Genomic DNA, 17,040 nt, shown 5'->3' on the forward strand with positions numbered 1-17,040 from the left:
GTTTTACCCTATGGTCTATTTTGTTTTGTTTACTTGGGAAAAGGGGCAATGTCATGATTCCATTCTTTGCTCTGTCCTGGCGCAGAAGGGGTTTGTGCGTTTCATCTTCTTTGCGTTCTAAGTGCATACATTAGCTGTAAAAATATCAGTTAGGAGGGTCAGAAACACAAGGCAGTAACTGCTTCTTTGTGGTCCGGACCCGACCTTTCAGAAGTATGTGCATTAACTTGGAAATTTTTCGAGTTCATATATGCAATGTAGGAAGAAAAAAGAAACACACAGATCCCTTCTGCGTCTGCACACCGCAAAGAACAGGATCATGTTATAGCCCCGGCATTTGTCCCTGCCAGAGCAGAATGCACTATTGCTAATTGACGTGTTCTGTTTATGGGACCAAATTTAACTACAATGTGGTTAATGGTTCTACATGCTTATTCTAATGCATTCACCACCTGTAGTTTAGACGCTTAACAGTATCAGGGAAAAATAGTCAGCTCTCAATCACACATTAACCCATGTAATTATTTTAGGGATATCTATCCTCTAGGTCTCTGTACTGCAAATCAGAGTAAATACCTCCCTGTGCTCCCAATTCTTTGTAAAATTGCCTATGGAACTACAGTGGGGGTATTTTATGAAGTCCATTAGCTTTGAAGCATGAGATAATCTTAATACCGCCCCCCTTAGAGGATAGGTTCATTGTAACGTTTTGCATGGTTACATAAATATAGTTCTACCTTTCAGTATACACCGTGCTGGACAAATACAGATGACTATACCCGTAATTAACCTACGGTACCTGATTTCACAGAGAAACAATGAGATGTAACAGGTCTTGTGAGATGATGAGAGTTTGCACTGTCTACTCTTTTGGGATGCAAATTTTAGATTGCCCTCTAATGTATCTATGGTGGAAATCAGGACCAATCTAAAGCTTATATAAAATAAAGGGAGCATGGAGCTTGTACGAACAACTGTAAGCATTGTGATTCAATGTGTCAAGAAAGGAACGCAGGTTTCCCACTGAGGTCATGTTGATGACACAGACATCACACATGTAAGACATGAGTGGAGCTAGGACTTTCAGCCATTCAGCTTCAGATCCTGGGGAGTTAGTGCTCCAGGGTTATTCTAGGCAAGATAATATAATAAGCTGTGAAGGAATCCCTGACCTTAACCTAACAGGATCGTTGTATCTTACATAGCCCTGCATGTTGCCCAAGGTGAACATCCACCTTTTTCGAAAACACGCTTGTACAACTCACCCAAATCAATCATGTTGTCTTCTTCTTTAACGTGAGTAGTCATTTGTTCTTCTAGGAGTTTTCCCATAGAACTGTCTTCCTTTGATTGAGCTGGGATCCAGAGGTCTGTCAAAATATATAGGAGTGTAAGAACACTTTTGACTGTTTCAATTTTTCTTTAGTCTAAAATACTATTATTAGACTTTAACATTAATATTAGCAAACTACTACAGCTGGAAGTGAACAACAGACTTGATTTACCTGTGGCAGGGTTTTCCTTCTTAATCTCTGGCGTTCCTGGGCCCTCGGATAAGTTACTGACAGAGTCCTCTTTACCAATCTCTTCTGGCAGTTCTGTGGAACAATGTACAATGCAGTGCTTAAGAACTTTATCAGTATTGTTTCTACCACCATCGACTCCTCAGCTGTGGGAGCCAGTGGCTGGGTCTGGGAATGTGACAGAGCTGGATGTAGTGAGTTGATGAAGCACACACAATCCCCCCTATTCACTCAATAATCCATCCCCAAGTTGCCCTATTTCACAACAACCAACTGTACCACGGTCCTCAAGTTCATCACACTATGTAGTGAATGCCTATTTGTCATATTGCCCAAAGTCCAAATGTATATGCGTATTAGAACAACACACCTAGTTTTTAAATGCTTTGTTTTTATAACCTGCTGTTGTTTACCTGGTACTTTACCTGTGCTACGTAGTATAACGTAAAGCATGGTACCAGGATATCTCCTCACATCTCTCAGCAGAGGGGAATGCTACTGATTGGCCCATCTATACCACTGCAGGATGAGGTGCCACTATGAGGTTCTCTCATATCAAGATAAGCTAATCACTATGCTTCAGTGCCATAGTAATCCGCGAATCTTGGTAGACATCGAAAATGAGTAACACAACATTATCTAACACTGCTGTAACAGGAGGGTGGGTCTTTAAAATACCACGTGCCTTGATTTCTTCCATTGAAAAAGCAAAAGGAGACGATTATGCAAACCACTCTAAAGAATGGAGACAAATGATAAAGAGATACTAAAAATTTAAGTACCAAGGGCCAGATGTACAAAGGGTGTTAACATTTGCAAACCCACTGAATCGGTAAATCAGATGGTTTGCAAATGTTAAAACCCTTTTTTCTTTATATTAAACTCATTTAGCTTTTTAGACAAGTATTTCCAAATCGCTAAATGCGTTTAGAAATGGATACTGTTCCAGTATTTGGATGGAGTGTGTTGTAGGTGTCCCTTCCAAATACTGAATCAGTAAGCTATGTATCAATATTTTGCAAGCGAAGTCCAGTTGCAAAGCATTGATATTTTACTGACACCTCAAATGATATGGTAACTTATTCACAAAAGGGGAGGGGTTTACTAGGGACTGCTTCCCCCTTGTAAATATTTAAAAAAATGTTTAAGAGCAGGAAGAAGCCAGCGGAACCATTGCCACCTCTTAAACAAAATGAAAATAAACTTTTCTTTTTAAACACTCCCTTTATGAAAACCAGTCGGTAGTTTAAAAAAAAGTTTGTTTTAATAAAGAGCAATCACAGACGTGGTCGTCTGCTGACCTCAACAGACACCATCCCAGTGATGACAGCGAATCATAGTGACTGGCAATTTATGACCTACCTCAATAATATGCATGAGATAGGTCAGATTGCTATTCACTAAGGATCGGTTTTGTATGAACCGAGCTATGAGTGCATGGGTTGCGTCACAAAATAACACACTGATCGCCAAAATACTGGTCGCAACCTGCGTCAATTTTTTTTAGATCAGTATTTAGTACATCTGGCTCCATACCTAGACCTGCACTAGTTCAAACTATATTAATATGAAGTGACAACCGTTCAAAAGTGAACGCCAGTTGGCCTTGGTCAGTTAAAACACTTATGCCCTGTGACACTGCTAATCCTCTATTTACCAGGAAGTCCCTTATTGTATCCAGGCACACTTAGTTATTTTGATGGTGGAGTACTTCATGTGGCCCACGAATGTTTGAGACAAGGGATTAGGGAAATCATAGTCTTTGCAAGAAGCCCCAACTCCCCTGGGGGCATTTCAGGTCAGAGAACTCTGCACCCACGCTCCTTGGCACATTTCCCTTCTTCAGGCAGTCCCCAAAACACGGGCATTTTGACCCATGATCTCTGTAGTTAGATAAGCCTAACTCCAAAATGCCTTCTCCATCTCCCTGCTAACACCAGAAAAGGAGGAAAAGAAAAATACTATTGGGAATCACACACTTGTCTTTAAGTCTGTGCCCAAGAATCTGTGAACCATGGCTGAAAATACACACAATAAATGAACATCAAACAATTCTTTTGAACGTTTTTTCTTCATATTTATAGACGAACACAGAACTGCTACAACTCTCGCTTCCAACCCTTTTGCCAGTTCATGTGGACGTGATCAGAGAATAAAGAATCAGCTGAAGATCCCTATATTTCTTGCTGGAAAACAAGAAATGTCGTCTAATTCAGCCAAGTCTGTATAGTTTAGACTGGACCACACTCATCTGCAAAATGACCTGGTATCCCACATCGGACTGATAGCAAATTCAGAAACCCAGTGGAACAGGGAATCTGTATGTCTGCTTAGAAACCCCTTTCCTTGGGAGGACCAGTGCTGTCTGGTGCTGCAAGCTCTAAACAAAAAGCACAACTGCATCCAATACAACAGTGTTGTCCAACCTTTTTATCGCCGCGGACCGGTAAATGTTTGATAATTTTTCCGTGGCCCGCTTGTCCCATTGTGTGACAAGCGGACCACTGAAAAATTATCAAACATTTACCGCCCGCCACAGTGGCCACCGGCACCGGTCCGCGGCCCGGGGGTTGGGGAACACTGCAATACAAGATACAAAGTATCAAAATCCCAGTATGCCTTCATGCAGAAGAATGCTTCATTCATCACTCTGAAAGCATAAAATTATTGTATGGAAAAAGTTGAAAAGGTTAGTGGAAATTTGGAATCATGATGCCGACAGCTGGAAGTTGGCATCTATCTGAAGAAACTGAACAGAGTATGATTACCTCGTCAGTAGGGGAGAATCTATACTGAGGTCATATAACAAATAAACAGCTGAAGAATTACTCACGGCTAGTGAGTTAATAATGGATTTGACTGTGCTAAATAGGATAGGGCAGAACTTGAGGGTTTTCAGCACGTAAAGGTTTGCTGCTGAAGCCACAGAGGTAATTAACTCAATTAGAATCATTTTGGAAATGAAGGTCACACCTAGGTTGCATGCATGGAAAAGTGATTTGGGCATGTTAGATGAGAATGCGATGGGAGTGGGTGGTGGTCCGGATGCTGCAGAGGCTGGGAAGTGAAATATTTTGTTTTTTTGAGCAATCAAACATGTTAGCGGGAAGGAAGAAGTATCCAGTGTGGGATTGCAGTCGGGCAATTAAAGATTTGGGTTTGATGGTGGAAAGAGAAAACTATTTGGGGGTCATGTGGTGAGATGATACGATAACCCAAAAAAAAAAAAAAGCATGCCATGTTGGGGGTAGAGTGAAACAAGAAGAGAAGTAAGCACAAAACACAGCCTTGAGGTCTACCTGCAAGCACTGGGGTTTGCCAAGTGTTAGAAATGGCCCTCTCTGCAGGGTCACCCCCAAATCTTTTGTCTTTTCCCCTCCTGTTGGCCTTAGGACTCTGTGCACCTTGCCACTGCTAACCAGTGCTAGAGTGCTTGTGCTCTCGCCCTAAAACATGGTTTGACTGGCATCTTTAATTTACTTATAAGTCTCTACTAAAGTGCACTACATGTGCCCAGGGCCTGTAAATAAAATGCTACTAGTGGGCCTACAGCACTGCTTGTGCCACTCACTTAAATGGCACTTTAAAACATGTCCCATGCTTGCCATCTCAGCTTTGAATGTAGTGGTACACTGCCATGTCGACAGGCATTTAAAACCCCTTGCCAAGCCCTAAACTCTCCTTTTATTACATATGTCACCCCTAAGGTAGGCCCTAGGTAGCCCAAAGGAAGGACATGTACTTTAAAGTTTTACATGTCTTGGTAGTAAAAAACTCCCAAATTTGTTTCGTATTTCTGTGAGTCCTACCCCTTTCATAGGATAACATTTGGGATTCCTTATTATATTACATTTAATAAGCTGTAATTCCTTGTCGGGAAAAGGGTAGATCTGTCATGTTTAGTACCCATGGAATTGAAATGATAAATCCTCTCTAGTGGTAAAGTGGGATTTATTGTTACAATTTTGAAAATGCCATTTATAGAAAGTTGGCATTTTCCTGCCCTTAGCCTTCAGTGCCTGCAGTCTGTCCCCAATAAATGTCTGGGTGGGGTGACAGCTGGGTTTTGTGTATTCCTTCTAAACAGCCACAGACCATGGGAGCTTAGTTGTGACTTGATGGCCCCTGATGGGCAATTAACTTGCTTGATGGGGGACGGAGCAAAGCACAGCACCACTTGTACCTGATAAGGCTATTCCTTGTCTCCTTACAACAGCCCCAAAGACCCTGCATTGTCACTCCAGCCAGATTGGAGTCAGGGGAGAGAAGGGATTCCCTGCACTTTAAAGCCACTGTCTAGATGCTTCTCCAACTTTCCAGAACCAGGGCCCAAAGTATAAATACTGGACCTCAAACACCACCACTTCAGTACACTGCACCTGTGGATAGGAAGGACAACTGCTGTGCTACAAGGACTGCTACTTTGCTAGAACGTTACTCTGGAAGAACTGCTTTCTTGCTGTGCTGACCTGCTGCCCTCCTTGCCTGGGTGAGAAGGACTGGACTCACAAAAACTTGAACCCAGAACCAGAGTGACTATAAGGGCTTGCAGGCTTGGCTCCTGGTCTTCTAACGTCTCAGGGACACAAAAGATTTCTAACCTATCACCTATAGCACCTGGACTCTGCCATCTGTGAGTCTTGCCCTGCCAAGTAGTGTCATCCCAGTCCAGGGCCTTTGGACATGGGTATAAAGTGCTCCTACAGTGCGAAATCCACGCATCGATGCTTTTGCACCGCTCGGAACTGCACATCCCCATCAACACTGACGCATTGTCACTGCTGCGAGGATAGAGGTCACCACATCGCCATCAATGCTGGCGTATCAGCGCTGCTGGGAGGATCGTGAACAATGCACTGCCGACTGCGCAAGGCATTGCTTCTATTCCCAAAGCATCTCTGATTTTGCACAGTTTAGAGCCAAAACGTCACCTACATGCTTGGAATCTACGCCAATGCATCGCCTCCTTTGCTCCTCTCATCTTGTTCTCAACGTTGCCGCAACTCCAAACCAAGGTACTGTTTCACAAGGATAGGACTTGCCCCTTTATCTGACCTGCGCTCCAATGTGGCTGGCCTGACTTTTGACCCAGTCTAGCACGACCGGATAGCCATAGTTGGCACTTAAGGGTCTAAAGCACTATAACTATTCTTTAAAAATTCATACCTCAGTTTCTATTTATTGGATTTTTGCTGTTTTGGTCTTGTTTTGTTCATTAACTTACGCTTTATGTTCCTAACCGGTGTGGTAGCTTTCATTTTTTTACTGTTTGAAGTGTTGCACAAATACTTTCCACATTGCATCTTAAGTTAAGCCTGACTGCTCTATGCCAAGCTACCAGGGAGTGAGCACAGGTTAATTTAAAGTGTATTTGTGACTTACCCTGCCCAGGACGGCGGTTCCTGCTTGGACAGAGTGTGTACCTCTGCCAACCAGAAACTCAATTCGTAAAACCACGAATGTGATGAGAGCCAGAATACTGAGTAGAGATGCTCAGAAATGTAAAAGGAGAAAAAGGTGAGTGCCTTACCAGAGATAGCTAAAGTTACTAATGTCTTAAGAGCAGGATGGTCAATGGTGTCAAAATTCAAAGACGTCAAGCATAATAAAAAAAGCTATATCGGTGGTTGTGTTTTGCAAAGGTGAAGCCCCCAAAAGGCTGATTGGAAGAGGTGAAGAAGACTAAATGTGGAGAAGTAGTGTGTGAATCTGTTAAATACTGTACATACAATTATTTCAGGATTGAATTCTAGTAGAAAGCATGACAGTATAGTTAGCCGGAGAGGGATGAATCGTTTGCGGTGAGTTTCTTTAATACAGACAGGACGACAGCCTGCATAGGTGGAATGAATACAGAATTATTGAAAAGAGAGGTCAAATAAGACAGGACTCAGGGCAAGAGGAACATGTGAGTGTAAGGCTGGAAGCTGAAATGATCCCTGGCACACAGAATGGGCTGCCACCTTTGAGTATAGGATTGTGTTTGCAAGTTGCTGGTGTGAAGGATACAAAGGTGCACCATGACTGGGAATAAAAAGTGGTGTGAACTCTGTAGGAGTGTCAGTAAGAAAGACTAAAGTTTAGAGCAAATCTTAAAGACTTTGGTGAAAAATATAATGGCCAGAGCTTGATGCATAAAGAAATGACCGGGAAGAGGCGACAAAGAGGCGAAAGAGCAAGAAATGATCGTTCTGGTAAGGGTATGGGGTTAACCTTGAGAGCCGGTAAGGCTTTGGAATGAATTTACTGTAGCACTGTAGTGGTGAGGTTAGCCAGAGTAGTCCTATATTTGACACAGAAAAAGAGAGACCTGCAGAAAAATGTATCTCTTATATGCTTATTTTCAAATGTCCGCTCAGAGACAGAAACATAACATACTTTGAGACGGTAAAGAAAAGCCTTTGTGGCAAGGAGCTAAAGAAAATCCTCTCTAGCAAGAGGATCGAAAGCTGACATCTTTTTCCCAGTGAAGCTGAACATGGCTTTTACGACCAATTACAAGGTTTGTAGAAACACAGGGAACACCATTAAAAAGCCGTGGTAGACTGGGTTGCGTTTCCTTCAGCAAATGCCCCACTTGCCATAATTGGTTTCTGAGGCAAAGAATGGTAGCTCTGCATACTTGACATGACATGGCACTGACCCCAAAATACTAAAATCTGAAGCACATATTGCTTGGCAAATGCACAGCATCATCAGGCAGATTACATGAGTAATGGACACAGCAGGAGAATGTACCATGTTTGTGAAGATTGACTTAACCTCTCAATGAGGGAGTGCAGTGTGCATATGAAGTGACTCCACTTCTGCTTCTAAGTGTTAGTAGGTAGAAAGGGAACATAAAATGTAGAGTGTCTGTCTGCATCATGCATGGCAGAATGAGTACTCAGGGAATGTGCAGTGGTCTCCTACAGAAAGGAAATTGGGGGAAGAACCCCCAACACAATGAGTCCCCAACACAATGAGTCCTCGTTAAAAAAACAGTGTGAATTGTAATGATTGTAGGGAAAAAGTTAATTGCTTTAACAATACCGTTGGAGAGATTGAAAAATATACCACAACGAGGATTTATGTGTCGATGGGGTTAATCCTAATTAATATGATCCTCAAACAATCACACTTATGTATGCAATAATGTAAATGCTACTGAGAACAATGTTTTTTTGTTTAAAACGATCACACTGAACTCCCCAAACTTTAAAAATGTGTCACGTTCCTAATCAATTGTTCAATGTGTTGGTATTAATCTCGTGGTATCCCTCAAATTAGTTGTTCTCTGAGGTGGAATCCATCAATCGAGTAGCAGGCCATTTACATTCACTGCTTTTTCACTTGACCCACATCTATTCAAATAATCAAACTTTCACACTTTTTTTATCCAGCAACATTTCTGACTTGATATTTTCCCACCCACCTATTGGTAAATAGTTATTAAATCTCTAGATAAACATAGTGAAAATTCTAATGTGTGGTTTAGCAAAGCACAATGAGAGGCTACTGTTTTTTTAAATCAGTAAATATTAACATTAAAAAAACGAACATTTTAGACTGAAAGGTAATAAAACACTGTTCATCTTTTATAATTTATCTTGTTCTATGTTCCCTGAGTTACCCTGAATAAAGTATTAGCCAATACATGTACATGAACTTTCATTCAGACCGACAGGATTGTAATTCCCTAAATATACTACATGGATGATGTGAAAAAGCCCCAGGAATTCTCAGAGCCATGAAGAATACCAACTATTGGTGCGTCAAAACTAAGGCCCTGAAAGGGGAGTCCCTGTCTCAAGAAATCAGTTCACAGAGCAGGAAGGATGGGTAGGTCGATAAGCAATCTGCATCTCGATATAGTCTCTACCAGATAAGGGGTTACTTACCAAAGGTAAGTAACTTGTCCATCTGATAGAGACTTCTTGTTGCAGATTCCTTACCTCTGAATAGATACCCAAGCAATACGATCCCCAGAGGTAGGTCCACAAATCAAGCTTAGACTAGAAAGTCCTACACAACTGAATGGGCCAAGTGCCTGTCCCTACGTACTTGACTGGTGAGGCAGCAGTGTTTGGTGAACATGTACAGAGATTCCCACTTTGCCCCCTGACTGATGTCAAGGACTGGAACTCCATGTGCTAACGCAGTGGTCGCAGCTTTAGCAGAGGTAGAATGAGCGTGCAAACCCCTCATGGGGTTGCTTTTTGGCCACTGCATAGCAGATCTTAATGCAGAGATTGACCCATTTGGAGATGGTCTGCTTCTGCACTGCCCGGCCTTTCTTTGCACCCACATACGCTACAAAGAGTTGGGCATCCCCACGGAACTCTTTGGTACGATCAAGGCAGAATGTCAACGCTCTTTTTGGATCCAGGTGTTGGAGTCTCTCCTCTTTCTTAGAAGGATGTGGGGGTGCCCAGAGCAGAACCCTGATTGGCAAGGGAAAGGATAAACAAGAGGACCTCAGAGAGAGGGGCAGAAAGGGGGTCAACAAACTTGTCTGTGCACCATGCCACAAATTTCTTCCAATGACCGGCATATACCGGTTTGATGGAGGGACACCTCGCTGCCAAGATTACGTTACAGACTTCAGGAGGAAGGTCAAAAGCTGTCAACTGCTATCGCTCAATCTCCACGCAAGAAGGCGGACAGTGGTCTGGATGGGGTTCAGAACCCTACGCCGGCAGCTGCGACAGACGATCCTAACGAAGGGGCGTGCTGATCGGAGCATCGATGGACATGCTCAGGAACTCGGGATACCAGACTCTCCATGCCCTGCCCAAAGCCACAAGAATTACTTGGGCCCAGTCGTTCCTGATCTTTTTGAGAACTCTGGGTAGGAGTGGTACGCGCAGAAAGGCATATGGAAGGCCTGAACTCCACTCGAGACAAAAAGCCCTTCAGAGTGATTGGTGCCTTGGAAACTCCAATGTGCAAAACTGCTGACATTGCGTTCTCTAATCAGAGGCGAACAGATCTAACCAGGGCTCTCCCCGATGCTGAAAGAGATCTTCTACCTCCTCTGGATGGAGACGCCATTCGTGATCCACTAGGCATTTTCGGCTGAGTTTGTACACTCTGCCGTTCAGAGAGGCACCATATGATGAACCACCAGGGATATGCCTTGCTGTTCCAGCCACGTCCAGAGGCGCAGAGCCTCTTAACAAAGCGTCCACGACCACACTCCGCACTGCTTGCTGCAGTACAACATGGTGGTGGAGTTGTCCGTGAACACCTGCACCATCTTTCCCTTGACAGAGGTAAGAAAGGCTTTCAGTGCCAGCCGGCACCAATAGATTGATGTGGAGGCCCATTTCAGCTGGAGACCAGATGCCTCTGATCTCCACCTCTACCAGGTGGCCGCCCTATCCTAGGAGTGACGCATCTGTCACTACTGTCAGATCTGGTTGAAGAAGGAACAGGGATCTGCCTCTAACCCAATCGTGGTTTTTTAACCACCACTGCAGATCTTTTGAAGTTCCCTCCAAGATCTGGACCTTGTCAGAGAGATTACTCTGATGCTGTGCCCACTGAAAGTTCTGGTCCCACTGCACAGCCCGCATATGGCATCTGACGTGTCACCAGCAGAATGCAGGAGGCCACGAGGCCCAGCATTCTCAGAGTCATTCTCACTGAAATCCAGAACAGAGGCTAAAACATCGGCATCATAGCCTGAATGTCCAGGACGCGCCACTCGGAAGGATAGGCCAGAAAATGCAGTGTCCAAAACTGCTTGATGAATGGGAGCATCTGAGAAGGAGTCAGGTGTGACTTTGGCATTTTTATAGTGAACCGCAGTGAGTGCAGGGGTTCTCCCATAGCCAGGAGGTGGGAAACAACAGCCTGGGGTGAGACCGCCTTCAACAGTCAGTCATTTAGAAGAAGGGAAGACTGAAACACTTGATCTCCACAGATGAGCTGCAACGTCTGCCATCTTCTTGATGAACACCCGAAGACAGCTGGAAAGCCCAAAGGGGAGCACGTGAACTGAAAGAGCTTGTGGGCTATCGTGAACTGCAGGTAACGTCTTTGGGCAGTCAGGACAGGGATATGAAAATAAGTGTTCTGCAAGTCCAACGCTGCCATCCAGTTTCCTGGGTCCAGAGCAGATAGAACCTGAGCTAAAGCAAGCATCTTGAACTTTTTCTTCTTGAGGAAGAGTTTGAGGGACAGAAGGTCTAGGATAAGGGAACCAGAAAGTAGCAGGAATAGCAATCACAACCTACTTCTGGCGCAGGGACCCTTTCTATGGCTCTCTTGGGCAACAGAGCCGTACCTTCCTCGCAGAAAGGGGCAAATGATCCTCTGTCATCCAATTGTAGGTTGGTGGCATGGAGGCAGGGTTGCCTCACAGGGGAGGGAGTAGCCCCTTCGGACTATCTGCAAAACCCACCTGTCTGACTTAATGGATTGACAGCACAGCAGGTGAAGGCTAATCATGCCGCCAATTGTGGGGGGAGGGTGTGTGTGTGTGTGACTAGGAAGGTTTAGAGGCTTCTGCAGAGGACGTACTGACCAGAGTGCTGTCCTCTTGACCCACAAGGTAGGTGGGTCCCGCGCCTGTGGCCAAGCAGACGCTGGGCAGCATGCATGGCATGGTAGATGACCGGGAATGGGTGCGGTTGAAGGCCCCTTCCATAGCCACGAAGGGGTGAAAGGCAGACTGGGGGGACAAGGGGATGGCGCGAGGCCAAAGGATATGGCTGTAGCCCGAGAATCCTTGAAGCGCTCAAGCGCCGAGTATGCCTTGTCTCCAAAGAGACTGGTGTCATCAAAGGGAATGTCCATCAAAGAAGCTTGGACACCCCCTGAAAAGCCACATGTCCCTAACAAAGACGTGCCGCCTCAGCTACAGTGTTGAAGAAACCACTCTGCCTAGTAAGTTGGTCATGTCCAGCCTGCAATAAATTGTGAACTTTGCCTCGTCTCTCCCGTCGGCAACAGCCTGAGAGAGTACAGCCCGGACCGCCTCCGGAAACTGGGGCAGCACTTGCGCAACCATATCCCACAGCATGTAGGATTCAGAGCCCAAAAGGCATGCAGTGCTCATGGACTGTAATGCAAGGCTGGTGGAAGAAAACAACTTCTTCCTAAGTGAGTACAACCATTTGCATTCCCTATCCGGGGGAGCGGAAGGGAACGCGACCCGGGAGTTAGAGGCTTGGACCACCAAGCTCTCAGGGTTGGGGTGTTGCGATAAGAAACTCAGGTCCCCAGGCGTGGGGCGATGGTGGTGGGTAATCGTCCTGTTGAGAGGAGATCCTCTGCTTGGTTTGGACCAGGTACACAGTAGGACTTCAGTGAGGGTCTGGTTGAATGGGAGCAGGGATTCTGAGGTGGAAGCTCCCAGTTGCAGCACCTCTGTCAAGAGATTAGTCTTAACGGCCACCGATGGCAAATGAAGGTCCAGGACCTCAGCCGCACTCCTCACCACCACAGCATAAGAAGCTCCTCTGTAGCCATGGTAGGGAGAGAACATATGCCAGAATCTGGGGAAGGATCTAGTCCCCTGGCTTCACCCAAGTCTTCAAACTAGTCCATTTCTTCATGGGGCTGGTATTCTGAAAGGTTCCGGCGACCCCTCCCATTCATCACCAAAGCCTAGCCCCCTAGGAAAAGGGCTCAGGATCAGAGCGAGGAGGGAAAGATCCTGCCAGCGCCGGAGTCAATGTCATACGACGCCCATCCAGCTCTGTGTTGAAGTCAATAATTACAATTGGGATGGTGCCGTCTTCGGGCGCAGGCAGCACCTAAAGAGGACCACCGTCAGGGAAGGTCGGCGTGGCACGACTAGCACCAGTATGGATCCAGGACTGGATACCTGGGAGCCTTTCAGAGCTGAGGCCGAAGCTGCCCGTGCAGAACCCGGAGGGGCACCCTCTGACTCTCCTCCGACTCCAGGGTCGGGCTGCCCAAAAGTGAGGCATATGTCCTCATAGGACTCTCAGAATTGGGCAGGGGTCGCTCCCAGAAACTCGGGGAGGCACGGAGTCAGCCCAGACACAGATTCCACAGAACAAGGCCTAGAGCACTGACGCTCTGTTGTGTTGACAGACAAGGAGAAGTCTAAGAGCGCTTCACTTCATGGATTTTTTTCTTAGGCCTTGACTCACCCGATCGTCCCGAGGTCTTTGAGTGGGACGACAATGACTTTGTGCTCTGCAACCAATCCCAGGACCTTCCTTTTGACCAGAGTCTCAACTTGCGTGGAGTCGAGCACCGGGCCGCCATTAGCTTAAGGGACCGCTTCCTCAAAACCTTTGGATGCATGGCCTGCACTCGGAGCACAACTTCAGGCCGTGATGGCGCTCCAGATACCAAAGACATACGGGGTGCGGATTCTTCATGGACATCACCCAATGGCAGAACCTGCAGGGCTTGAATCCCTTCTTCCTAAAAGACATCCCTTGACGCACCAGGAGTAAATATGAACACTCAACATAAGTAAAAAAACTGACTGAGGGGTAGGTCTCTTCGGATCAGCGCTTAGCTGGCGCAGAAGGAAAAGAACTGACAGCGCACCTGGGTGGTGCCTATATAGGACCCGCAATGTCATATCCGACGCAGACGACGGACTCGGGGCAAATCGACACCACCTGATGGCAGCGGGGTTACTGCTCAAAAAAATCTTACAGATCCAGTCTGACGCTTGGGGAGAATTCAAAGCTAAAGAATATGCAGCTAGAAGTCTCTTTCTGATGTGTTTGTGTAGGGTGAGTGAGGTTCCTTCCCTGGAGGCACACAAAGAAATGGTGTCCCCACTGCACACAGCATCCTTCAACTGCTAAGAATGCAACTGACACCATTCCAAGAAGACAATTACCTCCATGGGAAGCTACCATTCAAACACTACCAAAACCAGAGTTCAACCACAAGTGGTGTGAGCTCTGAAATAGTATAATAGGAGTAAACGAAAAAGGACTTATTTTTTGCAAGTTTTCTTCTAGTTAGAGATTGACATGCTTGACGTTTCATGTGAAGATCCAGTTCCAACTATATTTTGTTTATGTCCAGTTGAAGTGCTAGAATTTAGTGGTTCAGAGTTAGCTTCATGGTGAGTCAGTCTACCTTATCTTAAATGCCTTCTTCAAGGAAAAGGGTGCGGGTTGGTTAAGATCCTATTAGTTATTGTTATTATGCTTCCAGGCTGAAAATTGTGTAGAACTCTTTTTACTGGCATTCTCACTTGTGGCAGATACATCACAAGAGGCTGTCTTTTTGTGGGGCATTGCTAGCTGCAGGTATAGTTGTGAATGGCATTGCTTGGAAGCTGCATCCTTCTCAGCTCAACACCAAGGTCCTGACACACAAGTTTAATTGCATACATAAGTTCAACATATATAAGAATATGGATTTAAATATGAGTGTAAATCTGCTGCTCGGTCACGAAACAAGATCAGAGTGTCATGAACTGCGACAGAGGCAGGTCCTGAGTTCGAGTCTGAGTGCTGCCACGGCTGTGGTAGACTTAGAGCGCTGCTTGCTCTCATCTGGCATCTGGGGGCCCTTACATACCCTCAGGGCTCCTACACCTTGTATCTCCCGCCTCGTGCCTCGTTATGCCCTGTCTGTCTGACTGACGAGACCCTGAGAACCTGCGGCTCTGAGGCAGCGAGGATGGACTTCTCCCCCATGGAGGGGGAAATGGGGGCCGAGACTCTGAGGTAACCAGCCTGCCTGGACTCCCTGCACTCTCCAAAAGACCCCAAGGCTCCTCAAGGTCTAACTCAAGCCACTGAGCCCCTTGAGCCACTGAGTTCGGGGTCTCATTGGCTGAGGTGGCTCAAACCCATCTGGCATTCAACAATAGAGAGGATAGGCAAGCACAGAGGCTGTAGTCAGCCTCCACAGAGTGACAGCCTGGATTCCTGTGGAAACGACCCAACTAGGTCTGGGTACCGCTTGCAGGAACAACCGGTAAACTCCTGCTTGCCCCTCCCTCCCTTGCCTTGGCATCACCTCTGGCAGCAAAGGACTCAACACCATTGAATGCTGCCCATGGAACATAGCCATAATTCTAACCTCTCAGATAGCCAAGCCTTCTGCAAATCGGCTGTCACGAAAACCCAAAAAGAATCATCAGCTAGAACCAACATTGCAGCCTCATACCAAAATGGGCAAAACAATCTAGAAATATTTTAGCCTTTGCAATCCAAACCAGGGCACAGTAGTGACACCTCTCAAAAACTTAATCGGTGTTCCTCAAACCTTGAGATCCTTAAGAAATAATGCAGTAACCTGCAGCTTGGAAATATAAAACACTTTTCTGTCCCCCAAATTAGATGTCACCAGTGACCTTAAACCTTAGTGGCAAAGAGTCGCCCCCTCTTCACTGCTTTCAAAAAAGATGCTATCCTTAGTCTCCTGAAATTAGGGCAATAAGACACTCAGGGCAAAAGAGAGACCGCATCTCGCCTCCTGGGCAAAAACCTGCAGATCAACTACATAAAGCAAATCTCACAAGAAACATCGTTAAGCATGGAAACCTCTCCTTACATACCCCTCTCTCTTCCTGGCATCTACAGCCATTTTCATGCAGGCATAATATCAAACCCCCTCTGATCTGCACTTATCGGTCAGGATCTAAGAGTAGGTTGTCATGAATAAGTGGTAGTGGGACCAACTTGCAGACCACAAATACAGCAACTAATCCAGCCAGTTCAACTGAAGGATCAAAAGAGCCAAAAACAAACAAAAAAATGCCCGAACCCAGGAAGCACCAAATCAAAAGCGTGACCTCAGATGAGCAAAGTATGTCTGTAAAACAGCATAGGACAGAAACACTAAACCCTAAAGGGCTAGATTGGAACAGGTTCTGCAGGACACTCTGCAATAACAGCTGCAACTACCATGAACACTGACAAATTGGACATATAGCTATCAGTTCTACAAACAGTAGTGTATGACTGAACTCTCTGATAATAAGAGCCCAAAATGCTGTGAAGAAAGGAGAGCATTGTAGTAGCAGCCTCGTAGTGGAAAACCTATGAGTTACTTGACGTTATGAAAAATATGATAGCAGAGATAAACCACACAGCCTTACAAAAAACAAAGGCTGACATCAAACCCTCCCTCCACAGCAAGTAAAGGATTGTGAAGCCAAAAACATAACACAAATCCTAACAGACCAAGTAGATCCTCTGCCACAGGATCCTTCATCATGTCCATCAAATGTGGAACAAGAAAAAGCATTCTATCCAAGGTCAACTATTAACCAAGCAGCCAAACTAATTCAAAAACAAATAATTGTAATCCCATTGCCTCAGAAAAACTCAAATATCCTTGCGAAACAACAATTCCAAAAAATCACTTCCATCCAGTACTTTCTAGAACAAACAAAAAAGGCTCAGGCAATTTAATAAAAAAAACTCCCAAATAGGTCGCTTTGCAAAAAAAATAAAAAAATAGGAGCAACGGAAAGTCCCAAAATCTACCTGCTCTTGACAATTAATGCCGAACTCTCGGAGAAACTGGAAACAGCTATGAAGCACACGAAGTGAGAAATGCAGGCAAACGTGTGGCT

The 17,040-nt window shown here is 45.3% G+C and overlaps 1 protein-coding gene across 1 annotated transcript in view; it reads right to left on the reverse strand.

The window, feature by feature from the left end:
* Positions 1-17,040, reverse strand: part of PAICS (phosphoribosylaminoimidazole carboxylase and phosphoribosylaminoimidazolesuccinocarboxamide synthase) — a 408,935-nt gene that overhangs the window by 291,138 nt on the left and 100,757 nt on the right. The window contains exons 4-5 of the mRNA XM_069205847.1: positions 1,506-1,598; positions 1,266-1,370 (exon numbers count right to left, since the gene is read on the reverse strand). Coding sequence (XP_069061948.1) covers positions 1,266-1,370; positions 1,506-1,598 — 198 coding nt within the window. The remainder of the gene's footprint in view (positions 1-1,265; positions 1,371-1,505; positions 1,599-17,040) is intronic.

The sequence above is a fragment of the Pleurodeles waltl genome, chromosome 1_2, assembly GCF_031143425.1.
Source record: "Pleurodeles waltl isolate 20211129_DDA chromosome 1_2, aPleWal1.hap1.20221129, whole genome shotgun sequence".
In the NCBI taxonomy this organism is placed as follows: domain Eukaryota; kingdom Metazoa; phylum Chordata; class Amphibia; order Caudata; family Salamandridae; genus Pleurodeles; species Pleurodeles waltl.